Source organism: Episyrphus balteatus, chromosome 3, assembly GCF_945859705.1.
Source record: "Episyrphus balteatus chromosome 3, idEpiBalt1.1, whole genome shotgun sequence".
NCBI lineage: Eukaryota > Metazoa > Arthropoda > Insecta > Diptera > Syrphidae > Episyrphus > Episyrphus balteatus.
Window position 1 is genome coordinate 78,657,766 of NC_079136.1, and position 20,041 is coordinate 78,677,806.

General features: G+C 29.9%; 1 protein-coding gene across 1 annotated transcript; it reads right to left on the reverse strand.

Annotated features, from left to right (window-relative positions):
* Positions 1-11,796: 11,796 nt before the first annotated feature.
* LOC129915906 (uncharacterized) lies at positions 11,797-19,655 on the reverse strand. Its single transcript, XM_055995609.1, has 2 exons — positions 19,459-19,655; positions 11,797-12,541 (listed from the first exon to the last, which is right to left on the reverse strand). The coding sequence occupies exons 1-2, from the start codon at positions 19,622-19,624 to the stop codon at positions 11,871-11,873; spliced, it is 837 nt and encodes a 278-aa protein (XP_055851584.1). The 5' UTR covers positions 19,625-19,655; the 3' UTR covers positions 11,797-11,870.
* Between the last annotated feature and the right edge of the window lie 386 nt (positions 19,656-20,041).

Genomic DNA, 20,041 nt, shown 5'->3' on the forward strand with positions numbered 1-20,041 from the left:
AATTTCCAACAAGACTATGTCTTGCGCGTTTGATGATTATAATTTTTCAGTTTGTTACAAAATTAAGACCAAGAAACGAATTTTTAAAGATTTTCTCGATTTTTTTACCTCAAATATCTATTCAACGGTTAGATAAACGAAAAAAGTGTATAAGGCCTTTTTTGTAGAGCGTTCAATTTCCTACAAGAATCTGAAAAGAAATTTGCTAAAAAGTCAATTAATAAAAAAAATATTTTTTTTTAGTAGAAGCTTGATGTAAAAATGGAAAATTGCAAAGCGGAGGACCTTCCCATTAATATAAAGAGCTCATATTTGCTGTGTATATTCTAGAGGGGTCTAGCAATCGATTTTTCGGAGTACCAAATCAAAAAAAAAAATTTGGATTTTTTTGACCCACCCTATTATATATATACTGATTGTCAAACTATGTCATTATTAAGAAGATGAAAGAGAATAACTTGTTACTCAAGAACAATTTTTTCTGGAATATCTGAAAAATTCGGTTTTTTTTTAGACTTTAGAGGTTTCACCCGGATGCCGTCAAGCCCCATTTTTCCGAAGCAGAAAAAAAATCTTAAATTTTTTTGGGCTTTTGGCTTTTTCTTAAAAATTAGAGAATTAACTTTGTTTTGAACTTAGATAAAAAATCTAAAATGTCCATCACTATTTTATATTTAAATAAGTGGAGAAGATTAAAATCTTGTTTTCCTTTCTTCTCCACTTACTTGAATATGAACTCCGAATTGGTCAGTAAACCATTTTTAATATCACTATTTTAAACCAATAACCGATATGAAAAGATTCACTTTTTCATTTATTTCTTTATAACAATGAATAAAAAACCAAAAATGGTCACTATAATGGCACTTATCCAAATATTTCTTATTCTCATGAGTTTGCCTGACAGTTTAAAAAATTTAGCTTGTTCTTTCACTTTCACAGGGCTTCTAGAAATAAAATTAGGGAGCCTAACTTCGCTTAGGCAAACTTATAAAATTAAATGCTTTTTACAATGTTTTGCTTGTACTTAAAGGACTTCTACAAATATAAATAAATATCCCCTAACTTCGCTAAGGCAAACATATAAAACTGAAAGCTTTTCGCGCATGCGCCGGAAATTGAACTTCTTTTTTTCTCACACACAGATGCAAAACATACAATTATGTAAGTCGTTATATTTGAAAGTGATATTAAACATAATTTTCAATCAAAAACAATGATTCAACAATTTTTTAATTCAAATATTAGAATGGAGTAACTATAACACATTTATTTTGTGGAATATTTGTTTAAAAAGGCAAAACCGTTTAACTGCGGTTTATTTGAAATTCAAATACTATTGACATAATTTTGGTAATATAGAACTATAATAATAAATGCATTTAAGGCAATTGTATAAGTTGTTGGTACTTCTACCTTACTAAAAAACCTACCTAAGTAATTTTTGAGTCTAATAATTTTCGAATTGGATAAAAAAAATACATAGCATTCATAAAGATTTTGTAAGCAGCTCTAATACAATTTCTTTTGCAAAGCCATTTAAAAGAAGTCAGTTATTGGCTTTTATTTCTTGTGCTTCTACAATGGAATTTCATGAGGCCATATTGAAATTTAAACGAAATGTTTTCATTAATGCTTGTAGAAATTTTTAAATTTTACTTGCACTAGGTTTCTAGGAAGCGGTTAACGAAAGTTAAGCCTCGGAAGTTTGAATTTTCGATTCACAAACTAAATACAAGCCCTGTAGAGATATTAGCTGCAAGAAATTAAAGATCCTAACCTTGTGGAAGTAAAATTGTTTGTTGGGTATGTAATTATTAAAAGGAATCGTTTTTATTTATTCCATCATTAAAATTACCCTAAAAATTATGTACAATATAATTCCTTAACTCAAAACTTTTCATTTATATCGAAAAATCCTTGGGTATTGTTTAAAATCTTTTGTTTCTTGGTATCATATCAATTGAAATACTTTCACTTATAATGTACTTTATTTTAGATATGGAAAATACTTACATTTCTTTCACACGATTCTTAATTTGAAGAGGAATACAATCTTTTTAGCTGTTACTTCTTATCCCGCTCTGCCCTACTCAAAAATATGCATTAAAAGGATTATAATTTTTTTTGTATAGTGGTGGCCTCAATTCATACGTCATAGTATTATAAAATACAATAATAAAAACAATGTGTTGAACATAAATTTTTTAGTTTGATCGACTGTCTCCTTCTTCTTACACTTGCACACGCGGTTTTACATAAAGGAAATTAATACTTAAACAATCACGTATTCGCGGCAGTGCACGTGGACAATCTGCAAACTAAGTAAATTATAACTTTAGCCTGGGTACGAACACACCGAAATCGAAATTAAATAACACTTGCACTCAATAATTGTGTCGTCAGTGTTAATAAATAAACAGAAACACAAAATTCTTTCAAATAAGAATACAAAATTAAAACATAGATATTCGCAAATTCTGCTAATTTTAAAAGTCTCACAAAAACAATAATACAAAAAAAAAACACAACAAATACAAATAAAGAAAATATACATAAATAGAATTTTGTATTATAGTTTTGGTAACTAAATTAACCAAAAAGTCTTTTTCAGGGATTTTTTTCTATAATGAATACAGAATCCTTTAAAGCAACTATGGTTCCACATCTTATTCATAGTGGATGGTTTTCCCGATGTCAATTTTTATATATAATTATTCGATGGTAGTAGGTAAGAGCAAGTCCATGCGACCCAGTTGCACATATAATTTTCATTTACTAACCTCAATTTTAAGACGAAAAACCACACATAAAAGGAAATGCTTGTACCTTTATCCTCAATGAAATGATTTGTTTAATCTATAAACCTTTAGGTATATACTTACTCGTAAACCGTGACCTATTTTTATACTACTCTTCTATCTAAAATTGGAAACATATTGTAAAGCCTATACTATTTTTCTAAGGAACAGAATTGTGAACATGAATTGTATTACATGAGTGAGAATTTTCTCAATTAACTCTGTAACAAGTGTAAATAAGTCATGTTTTACTGAAATCCATAAACAAACTTTGAAAAAAAAAAAAAAACTACATTGATACCCAGTGTATTATGTTATAACCAAAACATGTAGGTGCTTTTAAATCTTTGTTTTTCGTTTTACTTATATTTTGGTGGAGATAAAACACCTGTCGGGCAATTTATTTTGCAGGCAGTTGCATGAGGTTTCGAGTTGTCGTTTTATTTCGGTTTTACCATCATGTGAATATCCTCCAACAGCCTGCATCATGCATCCGTTACAGATCGATACCGCATACCGCAATCATTTGGTATGATCAAGACGATGGGATGCGATGTGTGTATGCTTAACTACTTATAGCTTTTTTTTTGGCCAAAAGTCTGTGACTTTGAGAACAAAGGTAGTACCCACAAACATTTCCAACACAGACTTAACTCGAAAAAAACCTAAAATTTATGATTGGAAAACGGTTAAGATCATATTTGTTTTGTATATTTGACGGTAATTTTTTTAAGAAAAATATCGGACAATTATTTCAAATGTAAACTCATTATACGAGACGATACGAAAAGCTTTCTTTCTCGCTCACTGTTGACCCCATTAACCTTGACTATGACTTTGCTAATGATGATGCACTGTGCATCAGTTGGCGGAATATAGGGATCCGAAAATTTCAACTTAGTCTGGGTTTTTCGGTTTGCTTTGTGAATTTCAAGGTGATTGGTCTGGTTGGTCTTGGTTGGTCTCTGCTGGTCAGTAATCAAACAGAAGAGATCTTTCTCTTTTTTGGATTTTGTTTGTTGTATTTTTATTTGGTCTTTTTGCCAGTGTTTTTTTTTCTGTTTTTTGGTGGCTTAATCACTTGCTTCACATGGTTCTTTAAGAAGACGGATCGAAAATGTTGTGAATCGATTTATTTGAGGAAGCTGCAATAAACATTGTGTCGATTTGGGATTTTTTTTCTGCACCGAGTTTAAGTTAAAATATTGAACTTAGGATCGGAGTGCCGTTTTGTTCCCATGGTTTTAATGACGATGGCAAATAAATCGAGATTTAAAATTTTTTTGTTTGCCAAAATCGGTTCAATGTATGAAGCAAGAAGTTCATTATTTGAGTTTCTTCATATAAGTTGACGTATTTGTTTAACCAAATCATTATTCGATTCACTTGAAGAAAATTGTTTTGAGGATTTTATAGTTGAAGTTGATTTTAACTCAAAAACTCTTTGTTTATTCTTCTACTTGTAAATCTATTTCATTTCTCTAGTTCCCACTCGATGCAGTCTATGCCGATATGAAAAAAAACACAGTTTTACTTATTTTTTGACCATTTCTCATGATTTTTTTATTCAGTTTAATGCATGTGTTTCGTAGAAAAACTGAAATGTCGGGATTTGAGGGGATTTTAAAAAGCATTTCAGTGCTCTGCAAAAACCTTCCTTAACAATAGATACGAAACAAGATTAAAGATGAATTTTCAATCATCGCTTCCTATCTTAAAACAGGCTTTTTGACTAAACTTTTTGAAAATACTTTGTTTGTTCTAAGCACGTTTGCAGGTTTAATTTATAATGTTGTTGTAATTGTAACATTGAATTGGTATGTGCTGGAATCTAGTGAGGAGTCATTTTCGAATCAACAATGGCTTCATTGTTGATCGACTTTTCAAAAAGACCACACAGAAATATTGAGAACAAAAGCAAAATAAAAAAAAAAAAACACTTTAATTGTTTCAATTTACTGGCTTAATTAACAGAGGCGTACGTTAATCTGCCATGCCAGGGCCCCACCCCGGGGAAAACTATTTTTTTCTTTTTATTTTTTTATAACTGAAAACCAAAAGTTTTTTAGGGTTTTTTTTTTAAAGTTCAAGTGACCTCAACTCCAGGTACGCTCCACTTAAAATAAAAATAATTTTTATTATTTTTATTATTTTTTCTTCGTTATTATATTTTTCTGTATTTTGGAGAAAAAATCATGGGGTACCCCTTGTCAAAAAAAATGCATTTTAAAAGTTTCCAAAAAAACTCATCGAAAGAGAAATCAAAAGAAAGGTCTCTTTAAGATCAATCAAGTCAAAAGTTTCTTGGAGGTCTAGTTGCTGAGTTATTTGCATGCAAACATTGTTTTTCTTACATTCTTAGGCAGATACCTATGTATCTGCGGACCAAAGTTTCCAAAAAATTTTCGGTTTTCAGATATGAGTTCACAGTGACCAGCATTTAGTTAAAAAAAATAAATATTTTATTTTTTTGAATTTTCGAGAAAAATAAAAAAAATGCATTTTAAAAAGTTTGCTCCAAACTCATCGAGTGATACATCAAGAGAAAGGTCTCTTTAAGCTCTATTCATAACTGAAAATAAAAAGTTTCTTGGAGGTCTGCTTGCATCCAAACATTGTTTTCTTACATTCGGAGTTATCTACGGACTTGAAATAGTATGGTTTTTTTTTCTCAATGTACACCTCTGTCTCGAAACAAGGTTTTACAAAATTACCTACAAATTTTTTATCTCAGATTTTCAAAAAAAAAAAAAATGCACGGGGTAGGTACCTCTTGCCGATAAAAATGCATTTAAAAAAATTCCTCTTCAATCATTAGTAAGGGACCCCAATACAAAGCTCAATGTTTATATTTAAGTTTTTTTTTAACCCATAAGCTTTAAATTTAAAAGAAACTTTTCATATAAAAAAGCCTGCAACCACCCCATTTTATTTATTTCTGATCTTAAAATTAAATGTATTAATTCAGATTCGTCATGGGTTTCAAAGGACAAAAACTCAGAGACCTTATCAACCATAAATTCTATTTTGGTTAGTCAGAGGGTGCCAGGTGGTCTGATAAGACTGAATCCGTAAAATAAAATATGAAAATAATTGTTACCTTAGCTATGACCGATATGATATGTGAATGAGACTCCCCGTAGCGTAAATGTACTCCAAAGAATATTAATTCCTATACTCTATACACCAACTACTGTCGATGGACAGTTAAGAATATAACAATCTTAAAGAATTGCTATTATGAAAGATAACTTCATTCTGTAGGTATTAAATAGTACATCAAACGACTTTCGGTATGTCGATAAGATAAGTTCAACACCCACGAAACGGCAGGCGGCACACGCTTATCATCTGCGCTAGAATCAGTGTTGTTTGATAAATGTATACTATGCGTATATGAATGAAAAGCATTGTTTCTGTCACCACAAATACCACTCCTCTTATAGAAGTAAAAGTAAACACTAGTTTCCTTCTCTATGCTGCTACCATAATAAGCTATAATTTATGTAGTACGTAAAGACAAACTCTCTACAACAAGTTCTTGCAATAGGACTCCAACGGACTAAGGATAATCTGCAAAACTAAAGAAACAATAAAGTTTCAAGTCATGTTCACATTCTTAATTATGCACATTGAACTAAATCGTCCTAGAATAAGTCGATGATATAGGGTCAAGAGCTTGTAGAAGAAAAATCCGTACAGCGAAAAGAGAAGATCTGGAATTGCATAAGATCTACCAGTTTTTTTTTTCTAGTAATAAATCATTCCAAACTACTGAAAGAGATTTAACTGGAAGATTACGACTGATCATGCTTTGCCAATGTAAACGTTTGACTTCTATTCCTGGTTTCCTGTTTATAAAGTTTTACTCGTCTAGCCGCGAGGTGGTAAATGGAATTGGATCATACTTTAGTCTTTTTCTTTACCGGCTTTCTCGTTTTTTGCTGGATTGATTTTATAAGGTAAGTGCGTTAAGTTTGTCAAAACATTTTTAAATCTTGCTTAAGATTTTAAATAGTTTCAGGTTAACATTTTGATAAAAAGGAGTTACCAATGAGCACTATTCTGATAAAATTTATATTCTTTACGAATTAATTTAAAGCGGCACACATCTCCGAATTTTAGTCTAATTCACTTTTTCGTAGAAATTTAATCTAGCCAAAAATTTGTTTATAATTTTGTACATTTGGCAAAACAGTAAAAATTTCAGAATATTCTGAAATTCTAAAGACTTATCCACACGGAGAAAAATAAGGCACTTTAAAATAAAATGCTGTCCACTTTAAATCTCATCTGTTTAAATCTGTTAAACTTAAAATGAACATCTTTTCATTTTAACAAGTATTTTCCTTTAAACAAAAACTCGACTAAAAATGAATTATTGATTTCTTATCAAGTCTGCAAACGAAACGATTTCCATGTAAAATTTGTCTTAAAACTTGTAGGTAATACTAAAGTTTTGTCCATTTTTGTTCATAGGATCCCATCTAAAAAAAAAAAGATTTGAGTAAATTCAATCAGAAAAGTTATTCTATTTAAGTGACTTACTCTTTATTTTAAATATAAGTCCATCTTCACATTAAAATAAAAACTTTTTCTTATTAAATTAAATAGATTCTTTTTAACTGAAATATTCAAAAAATTGAGAAGATTCGTCTGCTCGATTTAAGACGAAAGAAGCAAAAAACCATGTAGAAATCTTCTTCAGTTTCCATAAAAAATGCTAAGGTATGGAGAGTCTTTTTAAGCGAGTGTTATTATAGATTCATACTAAACCAGGTTTGACTGTAAAAATTTGAAGGCAGGAAGATATTAGCAGTCGATTTAAAATAATTGCTCCTAACCGATACTTCTTAACTATTATACTAGAGCACACTCTTAATCAACTTCTAGTGACAAGTTTTTAAAAGAACCTAGCGACTTTATGTGGATGCGCACAATCCAAACAAACAGAATCCGGTAATATAAATAAAATAACTCAACAAAAAAGATGTATAATAATTTCTGGATATTAACAAAAAAACAAGTGTGAATGGGAGTTGATATCGACGACACTTAAAAGATTTTTTTTGTATTTGTCATAGAAAAATCGATAAGCAATTGATTTCTTAATTGAAGTCATAAATCTCAATGTTGAAATAGCTTCGTAGCTTATATACGATTCTTCCTATTAAAAACCAGATTCAAACTGAAGACTAAAAAGATATACCGATATGATAAGTTGAGAATATTAAGTAAAGTTAATTTAAGAATGGAACAATTAATCGGTCTTTGGGTGGGCTGCCAAAGGGTGTAAAACGTTAATGATCGAACATTTGTGTGTAATTTTAAATGATGTGTTAAAAATTGGAAAATAATTTAGACAATTTTAAAGATCATCAGGACTAGTTCTAGGCTAAAATATCAAAAGGATGTGTTCGAGATATTTTGGATTTCATGGAAGATAAAATACAAATCGATTGGGAAGTTTGACTTTTTGAAATGGTTTTGTGGTCTTGGAGAACAATCTCTGCTTCAGATTTTTGGTCTGTTGCTATTTAGTTATTATTTTGTTAGTTTGATTTGAAATCTCGAATTTTCAAAATGTAAATTACACTTGATTTTAAACCAATAAGAACAATTGTAATTAATATTTTCTTGGTTATAGTAGCCCTTACAAGAAGATGCTTTGTAAAAAAAAACTTTGGACTTGTCTCGGCATTCTCTTTTTTATAATACATTTTGAACTACACATAACCTCCTCCTGCATCACACAATATCACAAATTCACCAACCAATATACTGAGAGCGAGAGCTGTACCCGCAAACTTAAAATGTGGCTTTAACATCTGCTCCTTTTTTTTTTCCTCCTAAACGAGATTCTACGAGATTTGTCTTTGCTTCTTTGGAATTCTTTTCTTAATCCTCATCATCTCTGCCTTTTTGAGTTTTTAAGTATGTATTTTGGATAATATTCCATGTGGTGTATGTTGTATGTTAAAGCATCCAGTCAGCCAGCATCTCCTTTCTATTGAGAAGCAGAAGATGAAAACTGACCCATTGTTTACGACTTCCGTTGGTAGCGTTTCAGGAATAAATAAAACAATTCTTATTTTTTGTTTGTTGTCCTTTATTATTATTATTTAGGTAGTTCTTACCTTTTCATTGATAAGTGAATAAGTGATTCAAGAATCACATTATCATAAGACAGACAATATGTCCAGATACGTTTGTATAGTACTTTTTGACGTTTTGTTTAAAGACATGATCATGAAATTTTATTCTAAGGTTATTTGTTAATAACAATATGGTGTTTCAGAATTAAATTTATTAAATTTATTCATTTTTTATTATATTTTGAACTATTTTTTGATGAAGAATCACAGATACAAATTTTAATTTCTAAAATTAAGAGTATCGTTTTATATCAAATAGAATGAAAAAAAGAAATCCTGGAGATATAGAGCTTTTGATCGGTTTATTTCAAAAGATCCTTTAGTTTCTGAGAAAAATCTTCTCAAAGTTCAAAGCACAAATTGGACTTGAATAGAGGTACATATACTAATTTTTGATAGTTCTATATTCTTTTCTTTGATATTGTTAAAATAGTACAGGAATTTTAGTTAAAAACAGGCGGTTTGTCGAACTAAAGGCCACACCGATAGTACAGGCGGTAGCGGTACGGGTAATTGTATGAAAAAAATTCCCAACTGGAACATCAAAATTCAGCTGTAGAAATTTGTTCATACAATTACCCGTACCGCTATCGCATATACCCTCCGGTGTGGTCTAGCCTTAAATATAGGAAGGGTGATTTTTCAGATCTTTTCAGAAAGAAGGGTGTTGAAAAAGCTAAAGAAACGGTTTTCAGCACCCCACTCCACTGGGGAAATCCACCATTTTGAATTGGTCTTCATTTCTGAAACTGTTATAACATAATGTTCCGTATTTAAGTTTTTGTTTAACTTAACCTGGGATCTATCCAATATAATTCAAATAGAATAAACTCCAATTTTTTTTTAAAAGCCGTTTAAAAGGTGTCTATAAATACGCTTCAATGTTTTTTATGTTTTTTTTTTTTTAACAAACATTTGTTTTGCGGTTATGTCTATTTATTTTTTTAGTTTTGGGCATTTTTTTCAGTACCTTATAAAGTTACATAATTTTTAAAGTTGTAGAGCATCAATTTTCGAGTTAAGTATATGTACTTTCGGAGATCATACGATTTTTAAGTCCATGTTTGCTCCGTATAAGCGACACGAAAAAGATCTAGATCGTGTTAGTTCATCAAAAAAGCTATGTGAGGGGGTAGTTTTCTAAAAAATTGCTTTAAAATAGAAAACAAATAGCAAAAATTGTAAAAAAAAAAACAACAACAACCATCACGCAAACAAACGTTAGACGTCTTTAATTCAATTAGAGAACCATAGAGGAAGATGCCCTTGCCATACGGTCGTAAAAATATTAAGCAAAACATACCTTAAAATATCATTATTACAAAATTTTGGGAAACAGACGTTTTATTTGCGGCATGTCCCACAAGCCAGTTTTTGAACTTTAAAAGTGCATGTATCAAAATATTATCAAATATAGGTATGTCATACTGTTATGAGTTTATTATTTCCCGATAATAAATTAAGACGTCCCAGTGCAATTAAGACAAAAAGTGCTCACTTTTCAAATAATGCACCAAAAACACATTAAATAAATGCACGCCTGTGTCACACGAACTTGCTCTTAGGGTTCAAGTTGATAGAATTTGTACGACTTTTTATATAGAAATTTAGTAAATGTAATTAATGGTGGTATATGTATATATAAAAAAAAAATAAATAAAAATCGTTTTTCAAAATAATAAAACAATATCTGAAATTAAATTACCCTCCAAAATAATTATGCAGTTTCATTTCTTTTATTAAGATGTATGTATTTTTAGAAAAAAAATTCAAAATCATTAGAGCCGTTTTTTAAAAAAACAAATTTTTTATAAATGATTTTTTTGAAAAAAAGTTTTAAAATATAATTGACATGCCATTTTGTACAAATCACAAATCAACATCTAATCTAAAACCAAAATTTCAAAAAATTCAATGTCCGGTTTTCAAAAATTTCTTTAAAAAAAAAAAAAATCAATTTTTTTTTTAAATCCAAAAAATTTTTTTTTTTTAATTTTATTTTTGGTTTAGGTATATTAAAATTATGTTAATGCTTTTTTACAAAATAATTCTTTGAAATCAAATTAGTAGTTTCGGAGAAAATTGGTTTTAAAAAACAAAACGGTTCCGTCCTAGGTACCGTTAATAATGATTTTCAAAAATGTTTTAACAATTTTTTTTAACAAATAACGTTGGTGAACATCACGGACAATTTTATTGCACAATTTTTTCATCCTAATCACCTAGCCCAAATCTTTTAAATACAAAGTTTTTCCTAAAATTTCATCTTGATCTTGTGTTTTTGTCCTGAATAAGTTTTAAGCATAGGTATCCTTTTTTCAAGTATACAAATACTGGCAATATACAATACTATAACTGGCAATTTTTACCTGAATTGTGGATAAATAAACAATCACTAATAATATTGATGAATGATAACTTACATGTACATGTACCTACATTGCACTAAGTATGTACGTATTTTAATCTTATTACTGGATGAGGATATCCAGGTAACAGATGTTTCCACTTTTTTTTCAAAATCAATTCTTTAACTGCTGAATCTCATGTCATTTATTTAAATTTTTGCATCCATTTGCCCAGGATAAAGCAATATAAACCTAAATGAAGTTTTTCTTCTTCCCACATCACCATCTCTTCTTTTTTTAAAAACAAAGGTCCCGCAACATCTGCCGTAATGCATATCAAATTTCGGCAATCTTGGATGCTAAGAAAAAAAAAAAAAACTTGCAAATGAAGATTATTGAAGCGAAAAAATATGCTCAAGATTTATTTAACAAACATTAAATTCTTTCTTTTGTTTATTAGAGAAAGTCTACCAGTTTTTTTTTTTTTTAATTTTTAGAATAAAACAATACATTTTTTTGTATAAGGTTTTATTTTAATTATTTTCCAGCTTCAAATATTTATTAAGTTATGAAGAATTTCTGCTTCTGGGAGGCTGTGATGTTGGTGGTGGCTGGAAAGTTAAAATATTGTTGACTAGTTTGCAAACTTCCAGGCGAAATGTTCGAAACTGAGCTTCGTTCATGTCATCCACATCGGGAAAAAGACTTTGTAAAAATTGTTGTTTATAATTAGATCTATTTAATTTGTTGACATAATTTGAGCCAGTAGTGATGCTTGACGAAATAGATGGGACAAATTGTGTCCTTTGTTTTTTTCTTGGCGGTTCTATTGAATATTCTTTTGGATGTGCTGTTTCATGTTGCCTCATCTGTTTCATTCGTGGTAATTCTTTTGGGATTTCTTGAAACTGTCTTTCTTCCTCTGATTCACACTCTTCTTTTATTGCGTGTTCAATAATTGCATTATTATCATTGTGTGCATTGATAAAACTTATATCATCTTCTTCTTCGTCCCTAGTAAGTTCATCACTTGAGGATTCATCATCATGATTTGCTTCATTTATAACTTTTTGTTCCGTTGGCGTTGAATTATCGAATTTCATAAATGGTATGAGATAACTCATACTATCTAGCAGATAATATGGTTTCTTTCTGCCACTAGTTCCTGAAGTTCGTTTTTTGATATTTCGGCTAAAAACTATCCTTAAGTTTTTCCATGTATCTTTACATTCTTTTGCTTCAAATAAAGAAAAAAAAGATAAATTTTCAAAACACTGTCAAGTTTTGAAGTAGGTACCTGAAAAATACTTTTTGGTTACTACGTAACCAAAACTATAGTCAAAAATTCTATTTATATGTGTATTGTTATTTGTATTTGTAATTTTGTATTTGTACTTTTGTCTTTGTATTTCTAACGTTTAGTGTTGGGTTTATATTTGGTTATTTTTTTTTTGTAGTATTTTAAAAATAAGCAGAATTTGCGAGGCACAAGAAATATTATTTTATTTTTTATTTTTCTGTTTATTTATTAAAACTGAAGAAAAAGAAGATGAAGATTTTGTTCAATTATTGAGACCAAGTGTTTTTTGATTTCGTTTTTGGGTGAGTCTGCACCTAGGCCAACGTTGTATATCACATTATTTGTAAGTTTTTAACGTACACTGTGGCGTATACGTACTTTTAAAAAAATGTATTTATTGTTTTTTTTTTTACTGCATTAATATCGGGGTTGATTCAAACATTTTCCGTGGTAAGTTGTAACAAGTTTGAAATACTTCGTTCATTTGCAACAAAAAATGTGCCTAGAGCTAAAAAAATGTATTAATGTATATATTAAGGTAAAATGTTAAAAAGTGCCCAAAAACCCTATGTGTGCATAATAAGTTATTGAAGGTTAAATGTCGAAAATGTTGGTTTTTCATATATAACATTGAAACGGGGAAGCTATCAAAAAAAGTATAAGTAAGACTTGTAGATTTTGCAGCTCCCTTAAAACAGAAAAAAATAAATTTTTAATATTTTTCAAAATCTGCGTTCTAGAAGACTTAAGGGGGGGTTTCCATAGCATTTTAATGGAAGACGGTTGACTAATTGTTGTATAACTTTTGCAGTTTATAAGATAATCTTATGAAACGTCCTTTTTTGAAAAGGTAATAAACGTACAAATATTTTTGCATCATTTAAATTTTAGAAACATTTCTTGTGCGATTTTTATAAGGGTCGAAAATGATTTTTTTCCTGCAAATTTAGATTGAATCAGAATTTTGGTTGGGGCACCGTTGTTTATAAACTTTTTATTTATTTTTTTTTTGTTTTATAATGATCAAATGTGTTTTCATGCAGTACGCGAAACAGATTTTTTTTTTTTTTTTTTTTATTAGAAAAAAAGCTTCGTTAATTTGTTGTAATTTCATGTTTTTTTACTCACTCTTCTTAGAATAACTTTACCGTTTATTAGTGTTTTTAGATGAAACAAAAAGAAAACAATAAAGGGAAATTAGGAGAATCCAATAAAATTTCTAAAATTTAATTTGAAGTTAGTTTGAACGGTTAATTTGAAGGAAAGGTGTCAAAATGCACTTTTTTAGCATTTTGGTCGTGGGGCAAAGCGTGATTATTTTTTAAAATGTTTTTGTATTTTTTAATGAGAAGTTAATAAAGTTGTTCATGCAACCCGTTTGCCAAAAAAAAATATTTTTTTTATTTACACACTAAAAATTTGATTTTAATAAACCAATATTTGCATTCTGTTTTTGAGGAAGGGGCAGTCAAAGCATCCACAATTTATTTTTATTATTTTTTTTCATTATATTTCAAATCAGTTTAAAAAAAAAAATATATAATTTTGCTCACAGTATTTTTAATATAAATTGTTGAAAAAGTGTCTATTTTAGCTTTTTTTACTTTGAAAATTCCATTGATCACGCACACATGCAAATTTAGTTCAAAAGAATGCCACGCATAAGCTGGCGCTGATGAACTCTTTTTTTCTGTTCTTTTCTATTTATTGAAAAAAAACTTGCTCTTGCGCTCTCATTTTCTCGTTATATTTTGTTTTTGTTTTTTGTGTTTACATAATATGTACTTTTTTTTTTTTGTTTCCTATTTCCTCACTCAGGCAGGCAGAAATCATTCATGAAATTATGAAGATGCTGCAGAGAGTAGGTAGATAGTAGATATTTTTTGCAAGATCATTATCTTTTGTTTTCAAAAAGGGTTGTTTTGTTCTTGTTGACTCTTGGGTTTTTTCTAACAATTCATTTCGTGTTTATAATATCGCACCCGCGCGCGGCCGCGGTTGCGAGTTGACACTTTTGGGTTTTTTTTTTTTTTAGTGTCAGCGAAATTCTTTGCATTGTGTAATATTCACATCGCTCGTGCGGGGATATAGGTAAAGGATTAGATATGTGGTATGCATTTGTTTGTGTGTAAAAATGTGTATTGACATTTGACATGTGCTTGTGCACAATGATTGATTTCTATATTTAGGTTGATTTCTGGGTTGTATTGTTTATTATACTACACTCGCGCGTGCGTGCGGGGTTATATAATATAAATATATCGTTTTGTTTTTCATAGTCTTTGTTTATATGTTGCGGATTCGGTTTTTTTTTGTAGGTTTGTAGGTATAATAGTTATATTTTCGCGGGGGAATGTGTAAAGGGTTATATAAGAGTATTTGTGGTTAGAATGCACCTGATGGTATTTATAGAAATAGTTTTGAATAGGTGAAGATGCTCAGTATGTTTCCTTAGCAAAAACAAAGTTTTTAAAATTACACCTACTGAGGAAACAAGCAAAAAAGTAGCTAATGCCTATCTGAATTTATAAATAAAATATCAGTTTGAAAAAATAGATCATTTTTTTTTCAAAGTGTTGAGCTTGAAAATTATTTTTGAAAACTTCCCTAAACTTTGATTACATAGTTGAAAAATTAATTTCAAGGTTTAAAAAAAAGTAACTTATAAGTTACACTGGTCAACAAGCTTTTTGCCACAAGAACCAAAATCAAGGGGCACGGTAGTGCCCAGCCAAGTTCTCTAGCAACTTTGGCACTACACCCTTATTTACAGGAAACAACTCAGGCCATTTTCGACCCCCCTCTAACTTCCACACCAAAGATACTAGAAATTTCAAACTCGCTTCATTTGTTAAGCTAGTCAAAACAAAACTCCTCACAAAATTTCAGCTTGCTACGATGAGTAGTTTCTGAGATATAGGGCTTCGAAAATCTCAAAAACCGTAACTGACTGACTGACTGACTGACTGACTGATTCACTCACTGACAGATCATCAAAATTATGGAGAACTTCCCGTTATCGTAGAAACTTGAAATTTTACACGGTGATAGGACTTGTGGTGTATACAAAGGAAAAAATCGAAAATTTGAGATTTTCAATTCAGGGGGCGTGGCATCCGCCCATTTCCGCTGAATTATCATCAAATATTATAGAGCACTTCTGATTATCGTAGAATCTTGAAATTTGGTAGAATGGTAGAGCTGGTAGTTTATGCAAAGGAAAAAATTTAAAATTTGAGAATTTCAGCCAGGGGGCGTGGCAACCGCCCATTTTCACTGAATTTTCATCAAATATAGAGATTTTCAATTCTACAGCCTTACCTTGCAAAAAGTAGTGAAATCACAACAAAAACATTACTGTTAAAAAAAGAGCCAAGTTCTCCTATGTTGAAATTATGCTGGCACAAAAAGTACTGAGATGTAAAAGTGTACCAAGTTCTAAAGTTTGGGTTCAAATTCGTATCAATAAAATTTTGATTGTTTACTTGGCAATTTTTGAAATAACTTTAAAAATCGGAAATTAAAAGAAAAATTGTCAAGAGAACAATCAAAATTTTATTGATACGAATTTGAACCCAAACTTTAGAACTTTTTGTGCCAGCATAATTTCAACATAGGAGAACTTGGCTCTTTTTTTAACAGTAATGTTTTTGTTGTGATATACTTTTCTATATGTTTTTGATATGCTGAACTCGAATCTGAAGTCAGAAAATGTTTATTGGCCTCCGTTTTTGAAATATTACCGTTAGAAAATACCGAAAAACGTCATTTTGGCTGTTTTCGAGGTTATGTTTTTATGTGGGGTAGTTCCTTATGAAAAAATTTGTAACGGTTCCTATAAGAACTGGTTTTATTCTTTCAAAAAATGTTTAAATCTTTCCAATATCTTTTTTACTTCCCGAGATATTTAAAATTTAAGGAGTGGTCTTTGACTCAGAAATAGCACTGGCCAAACAAATTAAACTTTTTTTGCCACAAGAACCAAAATATACTTTTTTAAAGGTTTTTGAGTTGCTGAACTCGAATGCGCAATCAGAAAAATGCTATTGGCAACAAATTTGTTTATAATGAATTACCCCACATAAAAACAGAAGCTAGAAAAGAGCCAAAATGACGTTTTTCAGCATTTTATAACTGTTATATCTCAAAAACGGAGGCCAATCAAATTTTTTTTGACTTCAGATTCGAGTTCAGCATATCAAAAACCTATAGAAAAGTATATCTTGGTTCTTGTGGCAAAAAAAAAGTTCAATTTTGTTGACCAGTGTTATTAATGCTGCCTTATTTTTGTTTCCTAATAATGTAGGTATAGGTAAATAAAAAACAAAATCGATTCAACTGAGTTCATTGCATTGGTGACTCTAAAAAAATCTTTATTAAAAAGGTGTTGAAAGTAAATTGGATTGATATCGAGTCCATCCTCAAACAACATATAGATAAGAACCTAAACATTCTATATATTGTAAGTAAATACATTTCCATGTCAGCCGGCACGCGCGTGTGCGAGATAAAAAATTGCTCAACGAAGAACAACTGCAAAGTGAGCAAGAACCTGAAAACCAATCCTTCTGCGCATCTACTCATATTTTTATACAAACTACACAAAGGATACTGTCAAGTATATTATATCAATGCACCCATATAACACATCCTCTACCTGCTTCTCCGCTGAACAACTATAATTATTATTATAGTGCAAAAAATTTCTCTGATACACAAAAAACTCAAATGCCATCCACAACAGCAACATGGAAACAAGTTTTCATTTCAAAAATAAATAGGTATACACTCCAGAAATCTTTCATGAAAATATTGAATTTCAAACCAGTTTTCGTCCACAAACACCATATCCATATAAAGATCTATGTAGTATACCTACATCCATTTGCATGTCACCCCGCACGCGTGAGTGCGATGGCGATCTCACAAAGAGACAATGAATGAAAACCATAACCAACATCCTGAGAGTAAAAAACCAGAGAATTCGATGGCGAGAGAGCGAAACACATTCACTAATACACACAAATGCTTTTACATGAGATTTGACTTTGCTGAAAAAGGGAACCCAGTCTTAAGCACGAAAAACTGTTATTTTTGTCCAAATAAAATAAAGTATTTTTTTTTTTTATTTTATAGCTCTGAGAAATAAAAATTTAATTATATTATGAGAGGAGCACAAATGCTGTGATAACTTTTTTTGATAACATCGAGTATTTGACGAAAAGGTAGAATCTTTTTTTTATGTATACCATTCCTTTGAGTGTACTACCTTCCAAGCGATAAGTGTTTCTAAAGTAAAAGCTTTTTGTGGAAAACATTATAATCTATAAAGTTAGTTTTTAAACCAAACTCATATTTTACGAGATAAATTCGCAATTTTTTAGTTTAAACCAAATAAACACAAATTAAGGGCAAGTATTGGTTTCGTTTAGAAAATTTTTAAGTTTTAATAAAAACCATTACGATGATGAAAAAGATAAAAAAGTGGTTTTCGTCATGCCGTCCATCGGTCTGTGCGTCTGCCTGTGCATCCATCTGTACATCGAGCTAGGGCCTAAACGGATGGAAGGATTTGCTTGAAACTTGGTACAGATGATTTTTGCGTTATTTCCTAGACCCATTTTTTTTTTTTATTTTTTTAATATCTCAATAGGTTCCATATTTTTTAGGTTCATATATTTCATCAAAGTATAAGCCAATTTTATCCAAATTCAATCTTATCATTTTAAAGTGTAAAATGTAAAAAAAGGTTTTGAAAAAAACATTGTAAAATTAAATTAAAAAAAAATGTTTTTATTTTTTTTTTCTCGAAACTTAACAAAATCTTAAATCTTCAATAAATATTTAAGATAAAGATACCTTGAACTACAAGAGCACTACAAGAGTACGTGCGACCCAGTCGTGCATTTTATTTTTTAGGGAGTTGCAAAATCTAAAAGTCTTCCGTATGCTTCCGCTTCGAACAGGGTTGTAAAAATATCAATTGAAAAAAAAATGCATTAAAAAAACATTTATTGCAAATAAAAATATTTTGCATTAAAAAAAATGATATTGCAACTGAAAAATATACATATGCAATAAAAAATTGTATTGCAACTAAAATAATTTTTCCCCATTGAAAAAAAAAGTCAACATGTGTACGTTAAAAATATTTTTTCGTTGAGTTTCTTATAATTTGTACATCAACTATAATATTGAACCTTATGTATGGTCAAATAGCCAAAATTAAATTTTTTTTAATGCAAAATATATTTGCAATAAAAATTTTATTTTCAATGCAAATCCTATTTCAGCTGCAGTGACTTTTTTTTTAATGCAAAATATTTTTATTTGCAATAAATATTTTTTTTTAATGTACCTAAATATTTTTCGGTTGCAATAAAACACTTTTTTTATGGAATTTTTCAAACTTACACATATGTATATGAAAAAACCAACATTTTCGACTTTTAACCTTCAATATCTTTTTATGCACTTTTCGGGGACTTTTGACATTTTACCTTAATCAATGTTTCAATACTCTGTACCAATTTTCAGCTCTATGCGAATTATTTTTGGGTTTACTTTACACTCTCTTACCTATGTCTATTTTGTCTAGACTATACATATTCATTATTTGTTGTTTTTATTTTATTTTTAGTAATGGCAACTTTTTTTTGAGATTAAATTCAAAAGTGTTTACAAATTAATATAGAATAGTTTTGTTTGAAGGAAATGTTGCAACACACACATTTACACATTTGTAGGTACGCTGCAAACCAACAAAAAACTTTCTAAAATACCCACTAAAATGAACCTATCAAAATTTGCAACGAAATGCATCCATTAAACAAACATAATAAAATCTATCTTACCAGTGCAATTGAAGTGCTTTGCGATTTCTTCCCACGTGTTTTGAACATATTCTCTGTTGCAGTATTCTTTACGATTATAATCGTAGAGGCAGGGATGTTGCTCGACAGCTTTGACGAGTTCAACATTAAATGCGATATAATCTGCTTTCGGTGCGCGTCTAAACATATTTATAACAATAAAATAAAAATGGTATACACAAAAATCGAAAACACAGAACACGTGTGTAACTTGACTCACGAAACAATTTTCACAAACTAAATATAGTTTAGCTGTTGCCTATTGTGAAACTGTACAACGTCAAACAAGTTTAATTCAACTTGACTGAAGATTGTAGAGTTTATCAAACCAACGAACAAGTTGCAGTGCAGGAAATAATGATAAAACAAAAACAACCAAAAGAAGAAATGTGTTGCTATCAATCTAAATATGTGTATGTGAGACACACATGCTATTATTAGGGTGGTTTCCCTGGTTTATAAAAAACTGTTTGTATGACTATAGCAAAGCATAATTACGTTTCATTAAACTGGTCGAACTAGTTTTATGGTTGGTTTGCTGTTGTATTCTTTTTGTATGACGCTA